At 41.1% G+C, this 25,085-nt stretch overlaps 1 protein-coding gene across 1 annotated transcript; it reads left to right on the forward strand.

Annotated features, from left to right (window-relative positions):
• Positions 1-11,985: 11,985 nt before the first annotated feature.
• On the forward strand, positions 11,986-24,052 carry LOC116222879 (long-chain specific acyl-CoA dehydrogenase, mitochondrial-like). Its single transcript, XM_031577940.2, has 10 exons — positions 11,986-12,375; positions 12,803-12,940; positions 16,396-16,560; positions 19,605-19,671; positions 20,026-20,190; positions 20,528-20,629; positions 20,740-20,853; positions 22,765-22,892; positions 22,999-23,085; positions 23,657-24,052. Exons 1-10 carry the CDS (start codon positions 12,074-12,076, stop codon positions 23,748-23,750), a joined length of 1,362 nt encoding a protein of 453 aa, XP_031433800.2. The 5' UTR covers positions 11,986-12,073; the 3' UTR covers positions 23,751-24,052.
• The last annotated feature ends 1,033 nt before the right edge of the window (positions 24,053-25,085 follow it).

A 25,085-nucleotide genomic window follows, 5' to 3' on the forward strand; every position in this document is an offset into this window, starting at 1 on the left:
TGGAAATAACCAGATAAGACAATCAAGAGGATTTCCTCTTCTAGTTTAGATCTGTATGTAGAGAGCCCAGGCATGAGACCCCTGTGGAAGTCTGAGGGAGATAGAATCAGTCTGGTTAAGTGTGCGCTCTCAATGTAAACAAGCCTTTTGGTGTCAGGGTCAGAATGTGGGGGCAGAGCAGCGGAGGCACTGGTTCAGGGATGGGATTGGATGACTTCTCTGCTCTCTATGTTTGCCACAGGAAGTCATTACAATACATTACTTTCAGAGCCAGTCCTTCAGCTGTAGCTTCAACGTTGGTTACAACTCAAGAACCCTCAACATATCAAGTTCCCTTCTAGGTGTAAAAAACTAGGAGGAGAGGGAGTTGAACAGCAGAGAGAATCAAAGGCAAAAATAATATACACACTGGTCAAAGAGTGTACATATTGGCACACACACACTGGCCAAAGAGTGTACATATTGACACACACACACTGGCCAAAGAGTGTACATATTGGCACACACACACTGGCCAAAGAGTGTACATATTGGCACACACACACTGGCCAAAGAGTGTACATATTGGCACACACACACTGGCCAAAGAGTGTACATATTGACACACACACACTGGCCAAAGAGTGTACATATTGGCACACACACACTGGCCAAAGAGTGTACATATTGACACACACACACACTGGTCAAAGAGTGTACATATTGGCACACACACACTGGCCAAAGAGTGTACATATTGGCACACACACACTGATCAAAGAGTGTACATATTGACACACACACACTGGCCAAAGAGTGTACATATTGGCACACACACACACACACACACACACTGGTCAAATAGTGTACATATTGGCACACACACACACACACACACACTGGTCAAAGAGTGTACATATTGACACACACACACTGGTTAAAGAGTGTACATATTGACACACACACACTGGTCAAAGAGTGTACATATTGGCACACACACACAGTGATGGAGATAATTTGCAAACACTGTTAATTACTTAAGAATGTATGAATCATGTGCTTATGAAATGGCTTTTCTGTGTGCGTGTGTGTAACTTAGAATATTAGGTGCCACTTAGTCTGCATATGTACAAGAGCATGTTTAGACCAGAAGTGATAAGAAGGGTCGAACTGTGCTTCTTCCGACCTTGCAAAACTTCCATCCTTGCCTCGGACGTCAGAAATCCACCACGTAGTTATCTCTGCTGAACGCTCAACTTCTGTCTATATAAACCTTGTGCGATGTGTTTATCAGGGCTTCACTTTCAGCCTTGTGCTGGGAGTGAGCCCAATTGCAATTGTTGTTTGTCTAATAAATATACAGTACTTATATGCAGCTCCGGAGTCCTGAGGTAACTAGGGTGAATTTTCACCTAACACACACACTGGCCAAAGAGTGTACATATTGGCACACACACACACTGGTCAAAGAGTGTACATACTGGCACACACACACTGGTCAAAGAGTGTACATATTGGCACACACACACACACTGGTCAAAGAGTGTACATATTGGCACACACACACACTGGTCAAAGAGTGTACATATTGGCACACACACACACACACACACACACACTGGTCAAAGAGTGTACATACTGGATACACACACACACACACTGGTCAAAGAGTGTACATATTGGCACACACACACACACTGGTCAAAGAGTGTACATATTGGCACACACACACAGACACACACTGGTCAAAGAGTGTACATACTGGCACACACACACACACACACTGGTCAAAGAGTGTACATATTGGCACACACACACTGGCCAAAGAGTGTACATATTGGCACACACACACACACACACACACACACACTGGCCAAATAGTGTACATATTGGCACACACACACAGACACACACTGGTCAAAGAGTGTACATACTGGCACACACACACACACACTGGTCAAAGAGTGTACATATTGGCACACACACACTGGCCAAAGAGTGTACATATTGGCACACACACACTGGCCAAAGAGTGTACATATTGGCACACACACACTGATCAAAGAGTGTACATATTGGCACACACACACTGGCCAAAGAGTGTACATATTGGCACACACACACTGGTCAAAGAGTGTACATATTGGCACACACACACACACACACTGGTCAAAGAGTGTACATATTGGCACACACACACACACACACTGGTCAAAGAGTGTACATATTGGCACACACACACACACACACACACACACTGGCCAAAGAGAGCCTTATTTTGAATTGTAGGCTGACAGACGGGGAGAAAGGGGAGGGGATTTTCCACCTCGAGGCCAATAATGGGGGACAAGTGAACAGGAAAGTTGGAATAAACAATGTTCCGAACTGGTGCATATGATCATCCGTGAAGATGATTTATTTTTTCACAAAAGAAAAAAAGAAAATTACAACCTACTCTTCTTTTCTTTGTGTAGGCCTACAGTATAACTTTCTGGTGTGGAAGGAAATAGTTAGTAGATTGCAAATGGAATGGGGTTTCCACTGTTTTTGCAGATAGCCCTCTCCAGTATGTGTCAGTCAGACATAAACAGAGCTTTCTTAGCTTTACTTCATTTGTAAGATGTGTCCTTGAGTACCTTACTTTGTCAAGATGTTTCCCACGGCACGCCTGCACTCCAATCCGATTCATGCACATCATAATCATCTTACACATGCCCAACCTACGTGCATGACTATAAATGATTCCAGATCCAGCCTTTTCAAAGGTATAGATAGTATGGTTTCCCTTATGGCGAATGACTCTTTCGGCTGAAAAGATGATTTGGCAAGAGAGGTAACAGTAAGAGAGAGCGTAACTGGGAGATGTACCCTTTATCCTTTGAGTTTCCTGATGTGAAAATCATGACATCTAATTTATCTCTGAACAATAAGACTGACGTACTGACTTTAGGTCTAAATGAAATGGTATTATAGAACAGTATTACTATATGAAGTCTCATTATATGAAATACTGCCCCCCCCTTCAGTGAATTACATGAAATTGACATTTTCAGTCATCTATTATGTCCATCTGTTAGTTTTCTTTACTTTCTGCAAACTAGCGATGCGTTTCAGACAACTTGGAAGTTGGATATTTCCAACTTTTTTTATGTGCCAGTTCCGACCATGATGTCCTGGCAGATGGATTTGCCCCTAGTTTACAGATAGGAACTCCGACTTTGGGTGCGTTCCATTGTACTTTCTCTGGTAGGAGGTCGAGAAATCTTGACTTCCAAGTTTGTCTGGAAAGCAACAATAATAAGCACATATCCTATGCTTCTGCAAACGCACACCATATAGCTGCATTCATCATGCGCCAAGTGCACATAGCAGCTGAACTGTGGACGCAGGACAAAGGTAAAGATTTCATTTTCAACACATTCATTGTAGCAATACATTGTTAAAACTGTATTAAAATGACAAGACATTGTATTGATGGGTACATCTATTTGATAATGTGCTCGAAAGTTGTTATGACATTTCCACAGGGTGTGGTGCAAGTGACTACAAAATGACATAACTAATAGGCTGGGCGGCTGCTGTTATGACAACATACTGTAACTGCTAGGTGACTGTTAACTGTTTCCATAAATGGTTCATCTTCAGCTGGCAGTGCCTGCGGTTTGAACTTCTGTGAGCTCCACCGCAGTGGGGTTTTCCGATGACTCAAGCAGGAGCTCTGGTGTGCCTCTGAGTGCTGTTTTAAAAAGTTTCCTAATCCTTCTGTTTTGCATGGAATACAAAAGAGGATTTACAAAGGCATGTGTGAAGGCCAGACATTCTGTCAGCTGAACAGCAAGGTGAAGGTTTTGGTGGGTGAAGCAGTCCAATATGATATGAAGTTCTTGCAAAGCAAGCATGAACATAATGACATTGTAAGGGAGCCAAAGGACAAAGAATGTCACTACAAATGCCATTTCTTGTTTCAACACACTACACCACTTGTTAGGACATGTTTTGATCATATTCGAAGTCATCAGAGCTGAACAGACAGACATGATGACAAAGGGCACAACAAATCCAGCAATATTGTCCTCAAACTTCATGAATGTCCTCCAGGCTGGCACATGGTGGTATGAGCAGAGCTGGTGACCATCATACTCCAAGGTCTCAATAAAATATACATGTGGAATTGATGCCACCAAAGAGAATATCAATACAAAGAATGCTGCCATGTTTTTCACTGAGATCCTCTTAATTCTTAAACAGCAGAAACCACTTACCACACTGTAATACTTGTCTAGGGCCATAAAGGCAAGGGAAAAGTTACTGCTGTACAGGGTCACAATATAAAGAAATGTTAGAATTTTGCAAGCAGATTGTCCAAAAATCCACTGGCTGATGTTGGCATACACTGCATAGAAAGGCAGCGTTGCTGCAAAAAGCAGATCAGAAATGGCCATGCAAAGTGCTGGTATTTTTCTGATATCTGCATGTTTGATGAAAATAAAGATCAACATTGAATTTGCCAAAATCCCTAGTATTGCCACAGTTGAGTAGACAGTGGGCTGAAACGTCCTTCCAAATTCTCGTAAATGTGTCTGCTCACAAAGTCCAAAGCCCTGAATGTGTTCACTGCTGTAATAATCACTGTAGTCCAAATAATCATCCAGATTCTGCTCATCCATTTTCTGATCTCAGTGTGCAGTGTGATTCAATTTAAGTCCTGCGGCACCACCCTCTCAGAAGTTATGAAACTTCTGTGGACGAATTCGTATGTCTGTGGACATTCAGGTTTCCACTTTATTTCCACAGCCCGTTTCCTGCGACTTAAACGGCAATGGGTAATCAATTAATAAACGTAAACCAATAATGTCCCTGCGTTGACATATTTATCAACACGTTTACAATTATTTGTTTGTTGTAAAGGACCTACTGGTCTTTTCTGTCACCCGGCCCCTCCGCGCTCACGTTCAGATTCCTACAATTGTCCGGTTTATCACATAACGCGATCGGTCATTCCAGTCCAGGTCATTTTGGGAAGTTATGCTGTTGACAGTCCCAAGTCAAGGTCATTTCGGGAAGTTATGCTGCTGACAGTGCCAAGCATAAATTGGATTTTTTTCTCGGCTCCTCCTCCCAAAACACCAGAGTGGGCAAACTCTTATTTCGCATCTTTAAAAGTGTTCCGAGTTATGGGAGGGGATGTATAGCATGCAGAATCTTGTGCGCTGAAAAGGTATGCTGAGAGAGAATACTTGTATGTCGTTAGCTGGAAATAATTGGACTTGGAAAGTATGAAGAAGGAGGGGCATTCCTTTCCAAAGGGGAAACAAGGGTGCCTCAATTATGAATGCCTCACTAGATAAGATAGATACATAGCTAGTAGCTCAGGATGGGCATGGGTATGTTACTCAATTTGGACGTAAGCATTTGTTCAACGTATAGAGTAATCACATTTGTAAATTGAGTCAATTTATAGTCAAACTTGCCATTTCAGTCGTATATTTCTGTCATGCTGGTTGTTGCTGAGGTAAACAGCCATGTCCCATCCACTCCTCCGATGTGACTGATAGCAGTCAACGTTGGCATGACGGCATTAGCCAGCACTTCACTGGTAGAGTGTCCCAAATACTCGCTGCCTTGATAACCTAGCTCCACACAGACCACATAGTATGAATGTTGAATGTTGAATGCTCATTCCCAGTAGTAGCTGTGAAATTAGTTAAGGTTAGCTGACCTTAGCTGAAGCTCAGTGCTTACAGGAGTTGTTCATGAGAAAATTGGCCCATTTTAAAATCCTTCTGGGCTAAGCTGTCTCCATTTTTCAAATGTATCTCCACTATTTACCCACAGTTTTCTGTGCCTCTGGTCATATAGCTTTCTAGGAGGATGGCGAGGCTTTTTAGGTCAGGTAGTTTGCCTGGGCTTGCCTGCGAATTGACCGATCGCCAGGGCCCCGCCCCCTTAGTTACTGTTGCTACGTCCGACACAATTCCCGGAACTGTCAAGCTAAAAGCCATGGCGAGTACGGGGACAAGCGCTATAGCTGTCAGTGTGAGTGATGATTTTTGGAGTAATACCTCCACGATATCCTCCAGATCAAGGCAAAAGGGACTGCAGTATGCAGTGGAAGGATATCCAAAATATTAAGATCAACAACGAAGTGGACACAACAATAATCGAAGCAAAAGTATACAGGTCTCAATAAAAAAAAATGAGAAACCCTACGACCTCTTCATTAAATGCAACCAGCACAAACCTTGTAGACTAGTCATGTTATTTCACCACTGGGTAAGATATGTATATAATATTTCAAGCTAGCTAATAACCTACAAAGATTCTTTATTCTTATTATTTATTCCGTCTCTGGCGAGACACTCTGGTACTGGAGGTATCTATCGATCTAGCTAGCTAGGATGGTGACAATCTAGAGAACAGTACAGTAACGTACCAGTGTGGATCAAGATAGCTGCTAGTGACGTTATTGTTCAAGGGATGTGTGTGCATGTTGCTGAAAGTATTTCACAGTCACTGTAGTGATAACTTGCTTGTAAAATGATGATCCTGATGTAATGCTATGGCTTTGTATCAGATCGCCAGGTTATTGCTCTCAGGTTGTGCCTTATGCATACCTTGGGATACTCAGAAGTAGGTTGCCCATTCACAAAATGCCACAAAGATTAAAATAAAACAACTTCATAATGGCCTTTTGTTCAACATTGATACAGTATGTTAAGCTCGAGCTAGTCTCTCCAACTAAAGTGTTAATGTTAAAATCAAAATGTTAATGTTACCGTCTGTAAAATTGCACACTGAGCTATCCTAGCTAGCGATGTTGATGTTACCGTCTGTAAAATTGCACGCTGAGCTATCCTAGCTAGCGATGTTGATGTTACGTCTGTAAAATTGCACGCTGAGCTATCCTGGCCAGAGATAGCAAACGCCAGCAGCATAAATACAAAGTGTTCGTTAAAAGTTCTGTTCAATGTTGTATCAAGCATAAATACAAAGTGTTCGTTAAAAGTTCTGTTCAATGCTGGCGTTTGCTATCGCTAGCTAGGATAGCTCAGAGTGCAATTTTACAGACGGTAACATTAACATTTTGACGGTAACATTTTGATTTTAACATTAACACTTTAGTTGGAGAGACTAGTTATGTACTTGTAGTGGTAATGATACAAGTTGTCATGAACCATAACTGTTTGGGGATGTTCTCTCAACTAGACAGTTAGTTATCATACCTAGCCATAGCGTAGTTCGCTAGATAGATATCATAGCTAGCTGCAAGCAGCTTCATTTACTTTGGAGCAGACATATGTGTGTTTTTCGATATATTGAGGTGGGAGTGGGGTCTCCCACACTGTTTAATCCACCGCCGGCACCTTTCCTCTTGTGTTTTGGGCTTTGGAAATGCGGGGAAAAAACACGCATCCCTCTAATCTCTGTGTCAGATCTAAAAGTCCCGTTAGCACACTGCTTCACCATGCTGCTCAGACCTCAAAGTTGTCGGACCTTCTTCTCTTAGTAGCGGTTGCTAAGGTATGATTGGACGAGGGCCGTTCTAGGGAGGAGTTTCGCGATCGGTCAATTGGGTTCTATTGAATTATTTAGCCGCACTCTACAACATTCTATAGCGCGTTGATACAATTAAGCGATAACCGTTAATTCAAAGTTTTTATAATTCCTAAAGACGTTGACAATGGAACTATTTTTTTGTTGCGGAGAAACAATGGCGAAATAAACATTTTTTAATCAATAACTTCGTGTTTAAATGTTAATTGGTTGACTATAAAATTGTTTTATAAAAGCAATATAGTACTCGTGCGAGTGGGGTAGGTAAGGGATATTCCCACGGGTGGTGTTCGGCCGTAGCCACGAGGCCGGAGGCCTATACCTACCCCACTCGCACGAGTACTATATTGCTTAAGTAGTTATCCGAAGGTAAAACGAATTAACTAAAAATAATTAATTAATACTGACGGGATGTGCATTGGCCAAGATACATACACATGGACTCAGGAATGAAATTCAATACATTGACTTTGTTGTAGGCTACATAAAGCTCCTTCCTTTCCCTACGCAATTTTAAATAAAGTTTTTGACTCAAATTATTGAAGGTCGTTTAAAAATAGATAATGAATATAGGCAAATGTGTTAACATTGGAAGTGATTTCCCTTTCAAGAAATTGCCCTATCTTATTATTTTCTTTACAGCAAAATATGATTTTGTAATATGTATGTTTTTCTTTTTTTTCTTCTCACTAACAGGGCCCGTAACTACACTGGAGGGTAGAAGGAATGGTCTGAAAAGGAAGGAAAATAAACAAGCTGGAATTTTGGTTCCCACTTCAGAATATAATATAAAAATGTGCCTCTGTGTCTCTGCATCTTAGCATAAACTGGCTCTCAGTTACAGCTCACATATGTCTGCAATAAAGCTTCATTGTGGTGAAATGTTTCTGGTACTTATCTGCAATGAACACTCAATTATTGCACTAGTTTGTTTGTGTATGCATACTGTTGTGAACCGACTCTGTGACGACCCTTGCAAGAAGGGGCGCCAGCAGCCTACCTTACCTTTATAAACCGAAATTAGCGCCAAATCTGTAACACCTTGTTGAAGCATGGACATGTACATAAATCTCTGCCGGGCTTCTAGGTAATACACCTTAACTTTGTATGTTACTTTATTTTCGGGTGAGTATATGCAGGTGTTACAAGGATCATGTAGGTTATTCTGTCCATTACATAGTCCTACATCAAGGAGCTGCCTTAACCATCAAGTGAACGCTTTTTTCGCCTAATAGTGGGCAACATATTACATGCAATGTTATTGCATATATGTTTGATGTGGCTAATACCCATTGTAATTGTGCTTGTAGCATGCCCCTGTGGCTATCACCCCTGCTGAAAGCTGCTGGGAGACTGAAGACCGACCGCGCCAGGCGTAAATTGGCATACAGGCTAATACAGCGTCAGCTGGTTAGGCTTTATCATTTTGAATAAGAATGTCGAATGTTGCAAGGAGATATGCTTTACAATTAAATGACATTTTGGGGTCATTTTGCGCAGGTTCTCCACAGAGTTGGCTGCACCGATGAAAACTGCCGGCCAACGTACATATATCCAGCCGAGCTAAAAGAGCTGATTCGTGCCGCCTTCCCAGACAAAATCCGCAATTACCCCGACCCATGTAATGAAAAGGTGTGAATGCATATAGTCTATTACGTTGTTCTTACCTATCGCGTAGGCCTATGTGATCCATTTAGATTGTATGTAAGACGAATAAAGTATGAAGAAATGTGTGTGTTTATCTCAGTGTTCATACTTTTTTGCAGATATATGCAGTCACATTGGATGATCTCCATAATGTGAGCCCTGCTAATCAGAGTGGATGCGCTGAGGTGGGCCATTCCGTATCATGAGATCTAATCATTTCTCAGAATATGCTAGCTTGTGTTGGTGAGACAGTCCATGCAAATGATTAAAGAAATGTACGAGGTAACCACTTTATTGTAATTGAACAGTTGCCAAGGTACTGGTGAGTGGATTTCAATACAGTGTCACAAGTGTTCGTGTGCTTATACATATATGAATAAATGAGATTCAGCCGCTCGCCATGTTAGCTAGTAGGCTAACTTATTGTACAGGGCTATAGCTAATGCGAATTAGTATATATTTTCTTAGAGTGCATATCATAATGATTTCATTGCAACCCCGTATCAAGGGGGCACACGTTGTTGTTTCCCCAGCCACACAATTTGAATTTCATCAGCGGGTGATTATTGTAGTCCAAGTGTATTTGCAGTTCTTATACTTTAAACGCCTTTTTTTCTTGTAGGTAAAATTGATGGTGTTTATATAAACAACATTTTTCTGTTGACACTAGTAGATTCTTTCTATTTAAAAAAGGCAGTTTTTCAGCTTGGTTTGTATTTTACAACTGCTTCGTTTAACGTACCTTTGGTAGCAGATACAGTTTGTTGTATTAGCTTTTCCCCCGTAATTGTTGTTCATTCTATAATTAAAAACTAATGACAAAAAAAAAATCGACTTTTATTTTGAAAACAAAAACGACGCATGGAGGCCATATTGAAATTGACGTTATTGTCGCTGGCATTAACGCTTGTTTAAAGTTAAAGTTGTTTGTAATAGTCATGAAGATGAATCTCCTTAAAGTTTTTAAGCAATGCCTTTCTCTGTTTGATTTCATGGAGTAAACCCTGAAGTACATCTGACATTGAACTTTGTGATTGTTATTGGCTAGGCTAGTGTAGCCTCAAGTCGTAACCTACAATATTTCTCCCTAGGAAGATTTAATACCAGGGTCGTGCACAAGGTTTGAAAACAAGTGAGGTACAGTTTTCAGTGCTCCATAAATCTAGTAAACCTGTAACTTTAACGTCAGTATGATACGTTAGTGGTTAAACGTCAGATTGTCTGTTTAGCGTTAGCCTGTGTGTAAATTGCAACATGAATGGTGCCTGCATAAAATGCTTTATTGAAACGTAAGTGGTTTGATCCCACTCATGTTTTTACTCAGGGGTGACACCACTTGTGTGAAAGTAGACTAGTCTTGCCAAACTTTCTTGGCAAGCACTTGTAACGGGAGTGCGCTCTCTATCGCCCTCTGCTTTGTGTTGGAATTAACCGACGCCACAACCAGTCCTGGGTCTCGCTGGATTTATTGCGCTCTGATCCTAAAGGTAAGGCAATGAGCCACCCAGACGCGCACAGTCCCTTTGTCACGGGATAGTAGCGAAAGAGCACGTTTAAACAACGTGAGCCGCCAGAAATATACATAAAGCACATGGAAAATACAATTGACTGGAAATACAGAAAACGTGGCATACTTAGAATAGAAATGGAAATAGAAAAGCCTGTATTGTCATTGTATTCGCATACAACGAAATTTGGCGTGCAACCAAATCCTTTCACTTCTTCCCTTATGCCGGTCTGGATTGAGACCACTGCTAGTATCTAAAGCCAATTTACTCCTGAACTGTATAACACTAACAGTACAGAATATCTTGTATACATAAACATAGCACAAAAAGTAAGGACATTTGTGTTTGGTAGATTATTTCTTTGTTGTAACAATGCTTCTCGGCAATGAATCTTATACCGTTGGAAAGCCTGTTTATTTCCCTTTTAAATGGTGCCACATTGGTAAGGAACATGCATTTGGGGGATCCTTTCCTTCTCATTCTCCCTCATTGAAAAATAATCTTTGGATATGCAAATATTTTTTATTTAAAGTTTCAAAAACTCCAACCTCAATTTATTCAAAGATTTAATTAAAGATACAATAAGTAAAGCAGTAATAGAATAGAATAGAAAAACCTTAATAAGCGCTTTTCCCCGGTGCGATGAGGGACAACATATAACACAACAATAGTACAACTAGCTAAAAATAGGCCAGTGAGCAGCCAGTGATTTTTTGGGCTGTGTTGAAGACCCTTTGGAGGGCTCTCTTGTCTGCTGCAGTGCAGCCGGAGTACCACGCCGAGATGCAGTAGGTCAGTACACTTTTGATAGTGGTGCTGTAGAAGGCCACCGTCAGATTACAGATTTGTCCTGAGTACTAGGAAGTGTAGTCGCTGCTGTGCCATTTGACTCTCTCTGAGGTGACCATGAGAGGTCAGACCATGAGCGGTCACCTTCAGGAACTTGAAGGTGTGGACCTTCTCCACACAGTCCCCGTTGATGTGGAGTGGACCTTCTCCACACAGTCCCCGTTGATGTAGAGTGGGGCCGGATCTGCACTTTGCCTTCTGTAGTCCAGATTTAGTTCTTTAGTTTTTGTGGTGTTCAGTGACAGATTGTTGTCTGAGCACCACACAGTCAGTTTCTGTACCTCATCTCGGTACGCTGATTCGTCGTCTCCTGAGATGAGTCCCATCACAGTGGTGTCATCAGCAAATTGTAGCTATCAGCTTTTACTGTAGAAAGCATTCCCCCTTACTCCTGGATGCGGGAGCTATTACTGTAGAAGATTGTCCTGATGCTTTATGGTGATGAGTGGAGCGGGGATGTTTCTTTTTTTTTTTATTTACACTAACTTTGCAAAATCTGTCAATATGCGTCTGTCAACCTGTCAATATCTGTCAGTATGTCAAGGCATGTCAAACTACCTCTAAGGTACCTGACGGGCCACAAGTCTTTCTCATGCAGACAATGTCTCAGGTTGGAAAATGCAGTTCTTAGTTTTACAAAATGTCTTTCTCCTAGATTGCAACACATGGGTACTCATTCCCAGCAAGAGAAAAAAGGGGACTCCTATCGTCTTGAAACCTCAAGTGCAAAGTCCATGATGGATATTGGAACAAGGCAGATTTTCTCTGAGGAACACGACCTCTTCCGTAAGAGTGTGCGCAGGTTCTTTGAGGAGGAGGTGATGCCACACCATAAAGAGTGAGGAAATGCACTTACTCATTAAGTTTACTGTTATTTCATCTATTCATGCAGGAAGCCCAAGGCCTCAGCCCCTCAGAGCAAATACACAACGGTGGAAAGGCAAAACGGATTAATAATAGGTCATGTAATAGCCTAACATACGTGACAAATTACACATCTTTTTTCTTTGGTGTGACATAAATGCAAAAATGTAATTAGTTGACCTCATCTAGGCCTACAATTTTATTTATTACCAACTTATTGTTACATTTCTTTTCTCAGTTAGGCTTTGGTGGCTACTAACTTTAGTAACAGAAACATGCCATCATGCTTCTAGCCATCATTCTCAACCAGTCATGCACTGGCTGACCATAGTTTAGAGCCTTGAGCTATGAGTTTTGACCTTTATTTAGCAATTTGTCTAATTGAAGTAATGTTTGTCTAGGTGGGAAAAAGCGGGCCAGGTAAGCAGAGAGGTGTGGGAAAAGGCAGGAGAGTATGGTCTCTTGGGAGTGTTCACACCTGAGGAACACGGAGGCCTTGGAGCGGATCTGCACTCTGCTGCTGTGGTTTGGGAGGAACAGTGAGTGTGTTTCTGTGTTCATCTCCAGTTTCTGTGAACAGTGAGTATGTTTCTGTGTTCATCTCCAGTTTCTGTGAACAGTGAGTATGTTTCTGGGTTCATCTCCAGTTTCTGTGAACGGTTAGTATGTTTCTGTGAACAGTGAGTGTGTTTCTGTGTTCATCTCCAGTTTCTGTGAACAGTGAGTATGTTTCTGTGTTCATCTCCAGTTTCTGTGAACAGTGAGTATGTTTCTGTGTTCATCTCCAGTTTCTGTGAACAGTGAGTATGTTTCTGTGAACAGTGAGTGTGTTTCTGTGTTCATCTCCAGTTTCTGTGAACAGTGAGTGTGTTTCTGTGTTCATCTCCAGTTTCTGTGAACAGGCATGATATTAAGGTTTATTAAAACTCTTTATAGCCACAACTTATCGTTATTATAGAGTACATTAATGTTTACTAAAACTCTTTATAGCCTCTTTATAGCCTTTTTATAGCCTTTATAGCCTTTATAGCCTTTATAGCCTCTTATCGTTATTATAGAGTGCATTCCTCCTGCGGAAAAGGTGGGGTGCGAACCATTGATCATAAACTCGGCCTGCGTTGGCGAAGTGCCCATTTGATGTGACTTCAGTTAACGAATACAGAGTCACAAACGAGCATCTTAACCTCCGTTGAAGAGTTTGTCAACCCTAACTTTCCTTGACTTTCAATTCAATTCAATTCAATTCAATTCAATTCTATTCAATTCAATTTATTTGTATAAATTTGCGCTAAAACAATACCATTGTCTCAAGGCGCTTTACAGAGCCCAGGGCCTGAACCCCCCTTAGAGCAAGCACAATGGCGACAGAGGCAAGGGGAAACTCAGTTTATCAGGAAGAAACCTTAAACAGAACTGTGGCACATGCGTCTGCTTGAAGCCGGCAGGGTAGGGGGGGTGGCTTGTGCGTGTGCTTGAAGGGGGGCAGGGTAGGGGGGGTGGCTTGTGCGTGTGCTTGAAGGGGGGCAGGGTAGGGGGGGTGGCTTGTGGCAGAGGGAGAGGAGAAACAATCAGGATGGCAGATGAAATCATATACCTATCAGGATGAGCATGTCGGCATACATGTGGTAAATGTACAAAATACACACAGTGTAGGAGCCATTTGGGTTCATGTTTTAATCTTGTGTGGGACACTAGATGGCGCTCCATTTTAATTAGGCTTACACAATATAGGGGTGAAAGTTCATGCAGGTATCAGGTGTTGCTTGACGGAGGGAGAGCACACACACCTTTTTGACCGCTTCATTTGTATTTGCAAAGGTCTGTTCCATGTATATAATATGCAAGTTTGGATGTATGGACATGCTTATGGACTGGATCTTACTGTGAGAAATAAAATTTGCATAACCAAGAACGAGAACGCAAAATTGGAACTTATTTGACATCTAACAAGCGCGTCAATTAAGTGCTCGGTCAGCAATCCCTCTGGGCTTAAAGTATAGACAGCCCATACACACAGTATAAACCAAACATGGTATATGATGCATTCAAAATTGATGGAGGATAAGGTGGGGAGAGAACAGCTTAGTGGGTATGCACTATATACAGTTTAGTGGGTATGCACTATATACAGTTTTATGCAAGTAGAACAGCTTAGTGGATATGCACTATATACAGTTTTATGCAAGTAGAACAGTTTAGTGGGTATGCACTATATACAGTTTTATGCAAGTTTGGGCACCCCTGATAATTATCATTATTTCAGATTATAATCTGCTGGTGTTTCAAAGCAGCAACTACATTTGGACATAATGTATACCTTATGGGTTAAGTAACATCTCAGATCCGTAATAACATTTATTGAATCGACAGAAGCAATGCGGTGTGCATCATAACAATAACAGATATGTGCACAAATGTGGGCACCCCAAAGGATTAATCACATCAATACTTGGTAGAGCCTCCCTTTGCTGAAATAACAGCCTGTAGACATTTCTTATAGCCACTGATAAGTCCCTGAATTCTGGCTGCAGGTATTTTGGACCATTCCTCCTTACAAAATGTCTCCAGTTGAGTCAGGTTTGATGGCTGCCAGGCGTAGACAGCCCGCTTCAGATCATTCCAGACATTTTCAATGATGTTCCAGTCTGGGGACTGGGGTGGCAATCCTAACATTGTACCCGTGCCTCTGCATGCATTCCTTTGTAGATTTTGAACAATGCTTTGGATCGTTGTCCTGCTGAAACAACCAACCCCGGCGTAACTTCAGCTTCCTGACTGAGTCTTGAACATTGTTCCCAAGAATCTGCTGATACTGGGTAGAATCCATGCGTCCCTCAACTTTGACAAGGTTTCCAGTACCTGTGCTAGCCACACAGCCCATAGCATGACGGATCCTCCACCAAATTTTATAGCAGGCAGCAAGTTATTTTTCCGCCATGCAAAGCGCTTATGGTTGTGACCAAATAACTAAAATATTTTTCAACAGTGGCTCTCTTCCATAAAGCTTTGATTGGTGAAGAACCCGGGCAACAGTTGTTGTATGCAGTCTCTCTCCCATCTCAGCTGCTGAAGCTTGTAACTCCTTCAGAGTAGTCATAGGTGTCTTGGTGGCCTCTCTCCCTTGACTCCTTCTTGCACGGTCACTCAGTTTGTGAGGACGGCCTGCTCTAGCCAGATTTACACATGTGCCATATTCCTTCCATTTCTTGATGACGGATTTAACAGAATTCCATGGGATGTTGAGTGCCTTGAACATTTTTTTGTATCCTTCCCCTGACTTATACTTTTCAAAAACCTTTTCTCTGAGTTGCTTGGAGTGATCTTTGGTCTTCATTGTGTAACGGTAGCCAGGAATACTGATTACTGAATACTGACCAGTGAATGGACCTTCCAGACACAGGTGTTGTTATACTACAATCACTTGAGACACATTCACTGCACACTGATCCCCATTTCACTAATTGTGAGACTACTAGCACCAATTGGCTGGACCTCTGTTGAATTAGGACACACTTCAAAGGGGGTGAATATTTATGCAATCACTTATTTTTCATTACATATTTTTATTTAATTGAAATTACTGTGTATAAATCTGTTTTCACTTTGACATTAAAGAGAGCTTTTTTGTGATTTTTTTTTGGTCAAAAAAGCCAACTTATATTGACCACGATTGATTTATAAAAGCAATAAAAGGGTAAAACATCCAAGGGGGCGAATACTTATGCAAGGCACTGTAAATAATGATTTAATATTGAATATTCAAAAAGTGATTGTTAGATACTGTCAGCAGCTGTGAAGACATCCATGAGGCAAGGCGTGTAATGGGGATCTCCCCCTCCTGCGAGGGCATGAACACTTGTGTCATGGGGGATCTGTACGAGAAACAGTGGTGGAGGAATAGTGTTTATGTGTGTATATGGATGGATTTCAATATAGAAACAAATGTATTCTTGTGCCTTTAATTGGTTGATCTTCTTTTTTTTGCCATTCTCAGGATGTACTCAAACTGTTCAGGACCTGGATTCTCTCTCCACTCTGACATCGTGATCCCATACATCAGTCACTATGGCAGCCAAACTCAAATTGAGCGATTCATCCCCCTTATGGTTGCCGGGAAATCTATTGGAGCCATTGCCATGACCGAACCAGGAGCGGGCAGGTGACCCGTGTTCCCTTCTCTATGTCCAGTCTAATCGAATCTAAAATGAGTCTTGTCACCAGATTGCCTTACAGGAATAAAGCACAATGCAGTGAATCCAGTATTGAAATACCTCCTTAGTTTTAAACATCCTATATGTAGTGTTTAAAGTGAAAAACTTTAAGATGTTAACAAAATGATCAATAGATTATGAAGAAAGCACACAAAATACAAGTGGACTGTATGTCTAAGATTATGCAGCTAAAGATACTGCTTCTCCTAAAACCTCTCATGGCAATAATACGACACAGTAGCATGTAGTCTGCCAACAAATCCGACATGCAAGGTGGAAGCAGTGCTACCTGGGGGCATTGTTGACCTTCTCACCAATCATGTTCAGGTGTTATTCCCCTGGGTACACCTTTTAAAATCAATCATGTTCAGGTGTGTCCCCTGGGTACACCTTTTAAAATCAATCATGTTCAGCTGTTTCCCCTGCGTACACCTTTTAAAATCAATCATGTTCAGCTGTTTCCCCTGCGTACACCTTTTAAAATCAATCATGTTCAGCTGTTTCCCCTGCGTACACCTTTTAAAATCAATCATGTTCAGGTGTTTCACCCTGGGTAGACCTTTTAAAATCAATCATGTTCAGCTGTTTCCCCTGGGTAGACCTTTTAAAATCAATCATGTTCAGGTGTGTCCCCTCGGTAGACCTTTTAAAATCAATCATGTTCAGGTGTTTCCCCTGGGTAGACCTTTTAAAATCAATCATGTTCAGGTGTTCCCCTGGGTAGACCTTTTTAAAATCAATCATGTTCAGGTGTGTCCCCTGGGTAGACCTTTTAAAATCAATCATGTTCAGGTGTGTCCCCTCGGTAGACCTTTTAAAATCAATCATGTTCAGGTGTGTCCCCTCGGTAGACCTTTTAAAATCAATCATGTTCAGGTGTGTCCCCTCGGTAGACCTTTTAAAATCAATCATGTTCAGGTGTGTCCCCTCGGTAGACCTTTTAAAATCAATCATGTTCAGGTGTTTCCACCTTTTAAAATCAATCATGTTCAGGTGTTCCCCTGGGTAGACCTTTTAAAATCAATCATGTTCAGGTGTTTCCACCTTTTAAAATCAATCATGTTCAGGTGTTTCCCCTGGGTAGACCTTTTAAAATCAATCATGTTCAGCTGTTTCCCCTGGGTAGACCTTTTTAAAATCAATCATGTTCAGGTGTTTCCCCTGGGTAGACCTTTTAAAATCAATCATGTTCAGCTGTTTCCCCTGGGTAGACCTTTTTAAAATCAATCATGTTCAGGTGTTTCACCATTTTAAAATCAATCATGTTCAGGTGTTTCACCCTTTTAAAATCAATCATGTTCAGGTGTTTCCACCTTTTAAAATCAATCATGTTCAGGTGTTTCTCCTGGGTAGACCTTTTAAAATCAATCATGTTCAGGTGTTTCACCCTTTTAAAATCAATCATGTTCAGGTGTTTCCACCTTTTAAAATCAATCATGTTCAGGTGTTTCTCCTGGGTAGACCTTTTAAAATCAATCATGTTCAGGTGTTTCCACCTTTTAAAATCAATCATGTTCAGGTGTTTCTCCTGGGTAGACCTTTTAAAATCAATCATGTTCAGGTGTTTCCACCTTTTAAAATCAATCATGTTCAGGTGTTCCCCCTGGGTAGACCTTTTAAAATCAATCATGTTCAGGTGTGTCCCCTGGGTGGGTTCACCTTTTAATGTGGCAGTAGTGAGCCATCAGCAGAAATACTTTACAAGCCCTGATATGGAAGGGGCCGTTGGCGCTGATTGGCAGCCACGCTTCTGTCAGTCTGCCCCAGGGCAGCTGTGGCTACTGAGGTAGCTTACCACCACCGGTATGACTGTGTGTGTATGACTACTGGACTCTGGACTCTGTAAAGCGACTTCGGGTATATAGAGAAGCGCTATATAAGATTGAAAAAAATGGATTGATTCCAAGCAAGTATCCATACAGCGGCTGTATTCCAGAATATCACATTGTAATGGCATGATCCGTAATTAGGGGCCTGGTGTTGGAGCCATTTAATGACTTTCTGTTTTAGTAATTCTAGTACAGCCATGTCTCAACCACCTCTAGATGGCCATATTCACCTACCTCCTAGTGCGTACAAAATAGTCACCATCAAATACATCTCCTTGTCAGCACGTTTAAAATGGATGGACATCTCAAACTGTCTTGATTTTGATGCTAAGTGTAGACTGGAGGGCAGCTAGTGTTGACTGAAAAAAAAACATGGGCAAAACCTGTCTGTATTTGGATTGTATATCAAGACAGCCAAGTAAAATGTGGTGAACTAAGTGCAATCTGCAAGAGTAACAAGGACTATTACATTTCACTCCCTTGGGAGAGCGTTTGAGTGAGGCCCCAAATTGAACTTGTCTTGATATATACCGTGTTGAATTTCATCTTCCTAATGTTTAAAATAGCCATGTTATCAACTTCTTAACAATGGATGAGGAGGTGTAAGATTTAAGTCACAACTTAGTGTTAAGTTGAAATTATTCGTGTGGTGCAACCGATTAATAGTTTGTAAACTTGAACTAGGCAAAGATTACAACTTGCACTCAACTGACTGCTGGTTTTTATTTTCATTCTGTAAACCGCTTCTAATATAGCACAAAAAAGTTTTATAGTAACATTTAGTTGCATAGTTACTTGTGTCTAACCTCATGAAAGGGGCCTGCTCTGCGCTGTGACTTGTTCATGCTTTTATATGCTCTTTTCAAATGATATGGAACTACATAGAAATGTGATCGTCGATATTTACATCCAAATGTGATCATCAACTGTGTAATTTGGGGTGCATCCACACAGTACACAGTTGACTCAACATCTAGTGTCAGAATGAATTCACTTGGATTGCCAAATCGTCTGCTTGTGAGAATAGTCACTATGGTACTAGGGAACACTAGGACTGAGAAATTTTTTGGGAAACTTGTCTGCTCATTAGTTTATTTGCATAGAAGCTGTTTGTGTGTGTGTGTTTTCTTCAGGTCAAAACTTTTGCTTTTTATTTTGTTCAGTGATCTGCAGGGTGTGCGAACCAACGCCAAGAAAGATGGCAGTGACTGGATCCTTAATGGAAACAAGGTTTGGTTGAAATGACTTATTCCTCCCATAATGGTGTGGTCACATTGATGCAGTTTGTTCTCACATACTACCACCTAATACTCATACACATGCTTTTGCATAGGCTCAGGTACAGGTACAGGTGTCCTTGCACATCAGGGATGACAAAAAAGGTCAACCACGCTTTTGCGTTGCCTGTGGAGTCATGCCCTTATAAGGAGCTGAAATTGTGTGCAACCATTAAATATGTATTCTTCATTTACATGTAACATTCATCAGACTTCCTGATATTTCCATTTTTGCATGAACATATCAGCGTTTTGAGGTGGCCTTAGACGTTTGAACCCAACTGTATCCACACTCCTGATGTTCCAGGTCTTCATTACCAATGGATGGATGAGTGACCTGGTGATTGTGGTTGCTGTGACCAATCGCGAGGCCCGTACAGCAGCTCATGGAATCAGCCTTTTCCTGGTGGAGGATGGGATGAAGGGCTTTCAGAAGGGGCGCAAGCTGGAGAAAATTGGCCTGAAAGCTCAGGTATACACTCACACACCAGCACAAGCACAGGAATCGCATTTAAGAAAACTCTCCGTGTTAGAAGTGTTAATGAATTTGTGAGAAATCGTTGGTGATTGCGTTCACATCAACTCTACAGACATCCTCGGATTAAAATAATTATAATAATAATAAATACGAGAATATTTGTATCATTAACAATTACGTTTTACATGTATAGTCATGATTCTACGAGGCACCGTGATGTCATAAAATAAATAAAAGGACTACACCAGAATGCTGCGCTCTTCTCGTGAGCGTCGATTGGCACAGACAATTTGATCACACAGTCCTTCTAAGCACGTCCTCGCCCACACAGGACACTGCAGAGCTGTTCTTTGAGGACGTACGTCTACCAGCGGATGCACTCCTAGGGGAAGTCAACCGAGGGTTCTACTACCTCATGAATGAACTGCCACAGGTAAGCACAAACAAAACCCAACACATATTCTTTTGGTAATATAGGTAACAGAAATGGTCCATTCTCTCTCTCTCTCTGTCCATCTCTCTCTTTTCTTTGGTGTGTCTCAGGAACGCTTGCTGATCGCTGTTATGGCTATTGCCAGTTGTGAGTTCATGTTTGAGGAGACCAGAAACTACGTCACGCAAAGGAAAGCATTCGGCAAAACCATTGCACATCTCCAGGTGTGTAATATATACACACACAAACATATTCACAGAGGCTGTTTTGCATGTACATCTATGTCTTCACAATGAATGGATGAATTCACGGGTGCACTTATGTAGTGCTCTCTAAATATCCCCCATCGCTACCACTAATGTGGAACACTCACTTGGATTATGCTGCCGTTCCATCAATGTTTGCATGCTCATTATGTGTTGGGGTAGACTGAGTGGACAGAGACTTTAACACCATAGGTACTGTTGCAGCTTATTTAGAGTGCATACGTCTTATGGCCCATACATACAGTGGGCAACCCAGCGCAAGCATAGACTGGTAAAGTGGAAGGGTATTACACTAAACTAATCTTAACATAGACTGGTAAAGTGGAAGGGTATTACATTAAACTAATCTTAACTCTGAAGGGACTGCCAGTGGAAGTGAAGGATACCGTTTACTGACAAATAATGCCAGAACTGAGTTCCACAGATATTGCCTACAAGGAAACAATGTCCACGACCATTGGGTATACATTATACTGTTATCTGTTATATCAAAAAGAAATTAGATGTGGGTGAAATGTTTCCAGTTCACTGTTGACGTATGTAAGTACAGACTAGCGATATGTTTAGAATCTTGGATATGCTAACATTGAGCTAGCCTACTGCTTGTTTTTACTAGAAACTTTACCAATGGGAAACATGTGGGGAGGATACCTTGGCAACCAGAACTTGAAATGCCCACTAACGACCAACGGTCACCTACAAAGCGACGGACGATGAGTGAATCGATTTATATGTGTACAGGGTCTTAGTAGAATGCATGGTATAATAGTACCGAAAAGTATTTCTGTACCAAATTCAAGTCAGTAGGTTATGATAGGAGATTTAACTCTCTGGGCTCGGAGCAGGTTCAGGCAGCTTGGTGATTGTCATGCTGGCAAATTAATCACTTTCTTCTTTCAAAAATGACTGGCACATTTTCTAAGTATTAAAAGGGTATGCATTTAATATTTAAAAATGAATTAACACAAAACAATAACGAATATTGTCCAATGGAAAAGATGGTCAGAATCCCTCAATGGTAAGCTAAAGCATTTAGCTTGAAGCAAACTCAAGCCCAACAGACGGCAGATGAGTGATGAGTAAGTATAGTGCTATAATGTCTCAGATGAGTAAGTATAGTGATATAATGTCTCGGATGTAAGCTAGAGCGTTATTTGCCACTAGAGAGATGGTTCTGTGCTAATAAGGCCACCTTCATTAGTTCTGTTCTTGGCTATAAAATGTAATTTAAGACTAGATATAAACCAGGGATACGCCATTCACATATAATTGACACTATCTCCACATAACTAAGGGCTTGTTGATAGACCCATCTCAGAAGGTTTCAAAGTTGAACTTACCTTTCAGAAATACATTTATTTCTTTGACTGAACCAACCCATTAATAATTCACTTTGGCCTGGCTTTACCTGCTTTGTGCCTTTGCGCTTTTTCTCTATTTAAGATTTATGTGTCTGCCATGTCTGTGACACAAAGCCCAGACTGCAGTGTGCAGGTTTCTAACTGTCTATTTCTGCTAAGAACTGCTGTCCTCACGCTTCCCTCACGTGTGAAACATGGGCTCCACACCACAACTCTCCAGATGCCTTGCACTGTTGAGCCCTGCTTTAATGTGCATGTTGATTGCTTTACATTCCTCACATAGCTGTACAAAATAGATTTCTCACTGTATACATTTAAAAGTAGACTGTTCGAGGTTTTTTCATGTTTCTATGAAAAACTGGCTGAGTCCCCTTCATGGTTTTTAGTAGTTTGGAAAGATGTCTACTGTATCCTGCTGGTGGCATGGTCGATCCCAGAGTGCTTCCAGAAGTCACCCAGCACCGCAGAGATTCATGCTCGCCCCTCTCAGACTCTTCTCCTTTTTCAGACTGTTCAACACAAGCTGGCAGAGCTTAAGACTGAGATCTGTGTAAGCAGAGCGTTTGTGGATAGCTGCCTCCAGCTCCACGCATCCAAACGACTAGACTCCTCCACTGCATCTATGGCTAAATACTGGTGAGAGGAAGGACAAACGTCATCATTATTTCTGGCAGCACACTGCCAAGGCTTCGGAAGAAGCTCCCAAAGAGCATGTTAGCTGACCTGAGGCTTTCTCTTTTAGGGCCTCTGACCTGCAGAATAAAGTGGCCACTCAGTGTCTGCAACTGCATGGTGGATGGGGGTACATGTGGGAGTTTCCAATCGCAAAGTAAGTCCCACACATTCACTTATTCTAGTCAAACTTACACTCAATCCCCTTTAAGTCCCACACATTCACTTATTCCCCTTTAAGTCCCACACATTCACTTATTCCCCTTTAAGTCCCACACATTCACTTATTCCCCTTTAAGTCCCACACATTCACTTATTCTAGTCAAACTTACACTCAATCCCCTTTAAGTCCCACACATTCACTTATTCCCCTTTAAGTCCCACACATTCACTCATTCCCCTTTAAGTCCCACACATTCACTTATTCTAGTCAAACTTACACTCAATCCCCTTTAAGTTCCACACATTCACTTATTCTAGTCAGACTTACACTCAATCCCCTTTAAGTCCCACACATTCACTTATTCTAGTCAGACTTACACTCAATCCCCTTTAAGTCCCACACATTCACTTATTCCCCTTTAAGTCCCACACATTCACTTATTCTAGTCAAACTTACACTCATTCCCCTTTACTGTGTCCACTTTTTATACAGTATATTTGAGTATTATGATTCAGTTGAGTCAATGATGAGTCAAATCTCTCTCTCTCTCTCTCTCTCTCTCAAGAGCGTTTGTTGACGCCCGTATTCAGCCCATCTATGGAGGAACTAATGAAATCATGAAGGAGCTGATTGCCCGAACCATTGTGGGACCAAACTAGAGATGGATGGTGGTCACCCTCTGCAGTGCACTACTCATAAATGTGTTCATGTGGTCTCCCTCTGCAGTGCACTACTCATAAATGTGTTCATGTGTTCATATGAATGTGTTTCTGCTCTGGACGTAATGTGTTCATGTGTTCATATGAATGTATCTCTGCTCTGGACGTAATGTGTTCATGTGTTCATATGAATGTATCTCTGCTCTGGACGTAATGTGTTCATGTGTTCATATTAGTGCTGTCAAACGATTAAAATATTTAATCGCGATTAATCGCATTTATGTCATAGTTAACTCAAAATTAATCGCGATTAATCGCAAATTTTTATCTATTCTAAATGTCCCTTCGTTTATTTATTTTTTCCATCATTTTATTTTTTATTTCAATGCCCTTATCAACATGGAAAAGTGGATTGGCTTGCTTTATGCAAATGTTTTATTTTATTGAAAACCAACATTGCCAAAGAGGGCGGTACAAAATAAAATTATAAAGTGCACATTTCAGGTAAACAAGGACCCTATAGTGCAGTTAAACCACGGCTTAATATTTTCTTTTTTTCAAGTTTGCTGGGAACATAGCAGTCAGGCCTCTTATTTCAGAAACAATGAACCGTAACAGTTAGGTTACCAATAAAAGGTAAGCCTACTACTTCTTTGCTTTCAGCCAGCTGCCTGTTGACATTTTCAGACAACAGTGAAGCTCGCTTCTTTTGCACAACACAACTTTTAAAAGTAAACTTTTTTTTATCATCCATTTCGCCGTATCGCGCTCACCATTTACTCAAACCGTAACGTTAGCCTACTACACAGTTTGCAAGGCCAAAAAAAACGTTAATCTAAAAAAAAAAAAAAAAATTTTAAATTTAAATTTAAAAAAAATAAAATCGCGTTAATCGCGCGATAAAAAAATTAACGGCGTTAAAATGGGTTTGCGTTAACGCCGTTAATAACGCGTTAAACTGACAGCACTAGTTCATATGAATGTGTTTCTGCTCTGGACGTAATGTGTTCATATTTATGTATCTCTGCTCTGGACGTAATGTGTTCATATGAATGTGTTTCTGCTCTGGGCGTCATGTGTTCATATGAATGTATCTCTGCTCTGGGCCTAATGTTATTCTGCCTCTTTAAGCGCAGGGTTTGCTGTAGTAATGTGATGTTTCAGTGACAGAAGATTAACTGTGCCTTTTAATGTGGACTTTTACCAGTCATTATACTTGTATTTCTAAAATATCATCGGCATTTTTAACTATAGGAGACATCAGATCAGACTGGAATGATCAGTACCATTGTCCACTTACATATTATTTGAATGAAATAAATGTATTGCACATTA

The sequence above is a fragment of the Clupea harengus genome, chromosome 12 (genome assembly GCF_900700415.2).
Source record: "Clupea harengus chromosome 12, Ch_v2.0.2, whole genome shotgun sequence".
Taxonomy (NCBI): Eukaryota; Metazoa; Chordata; class Actinopteri; order Clupeiformes; family Clupeidae; genus Clupea; species Clupea harengus.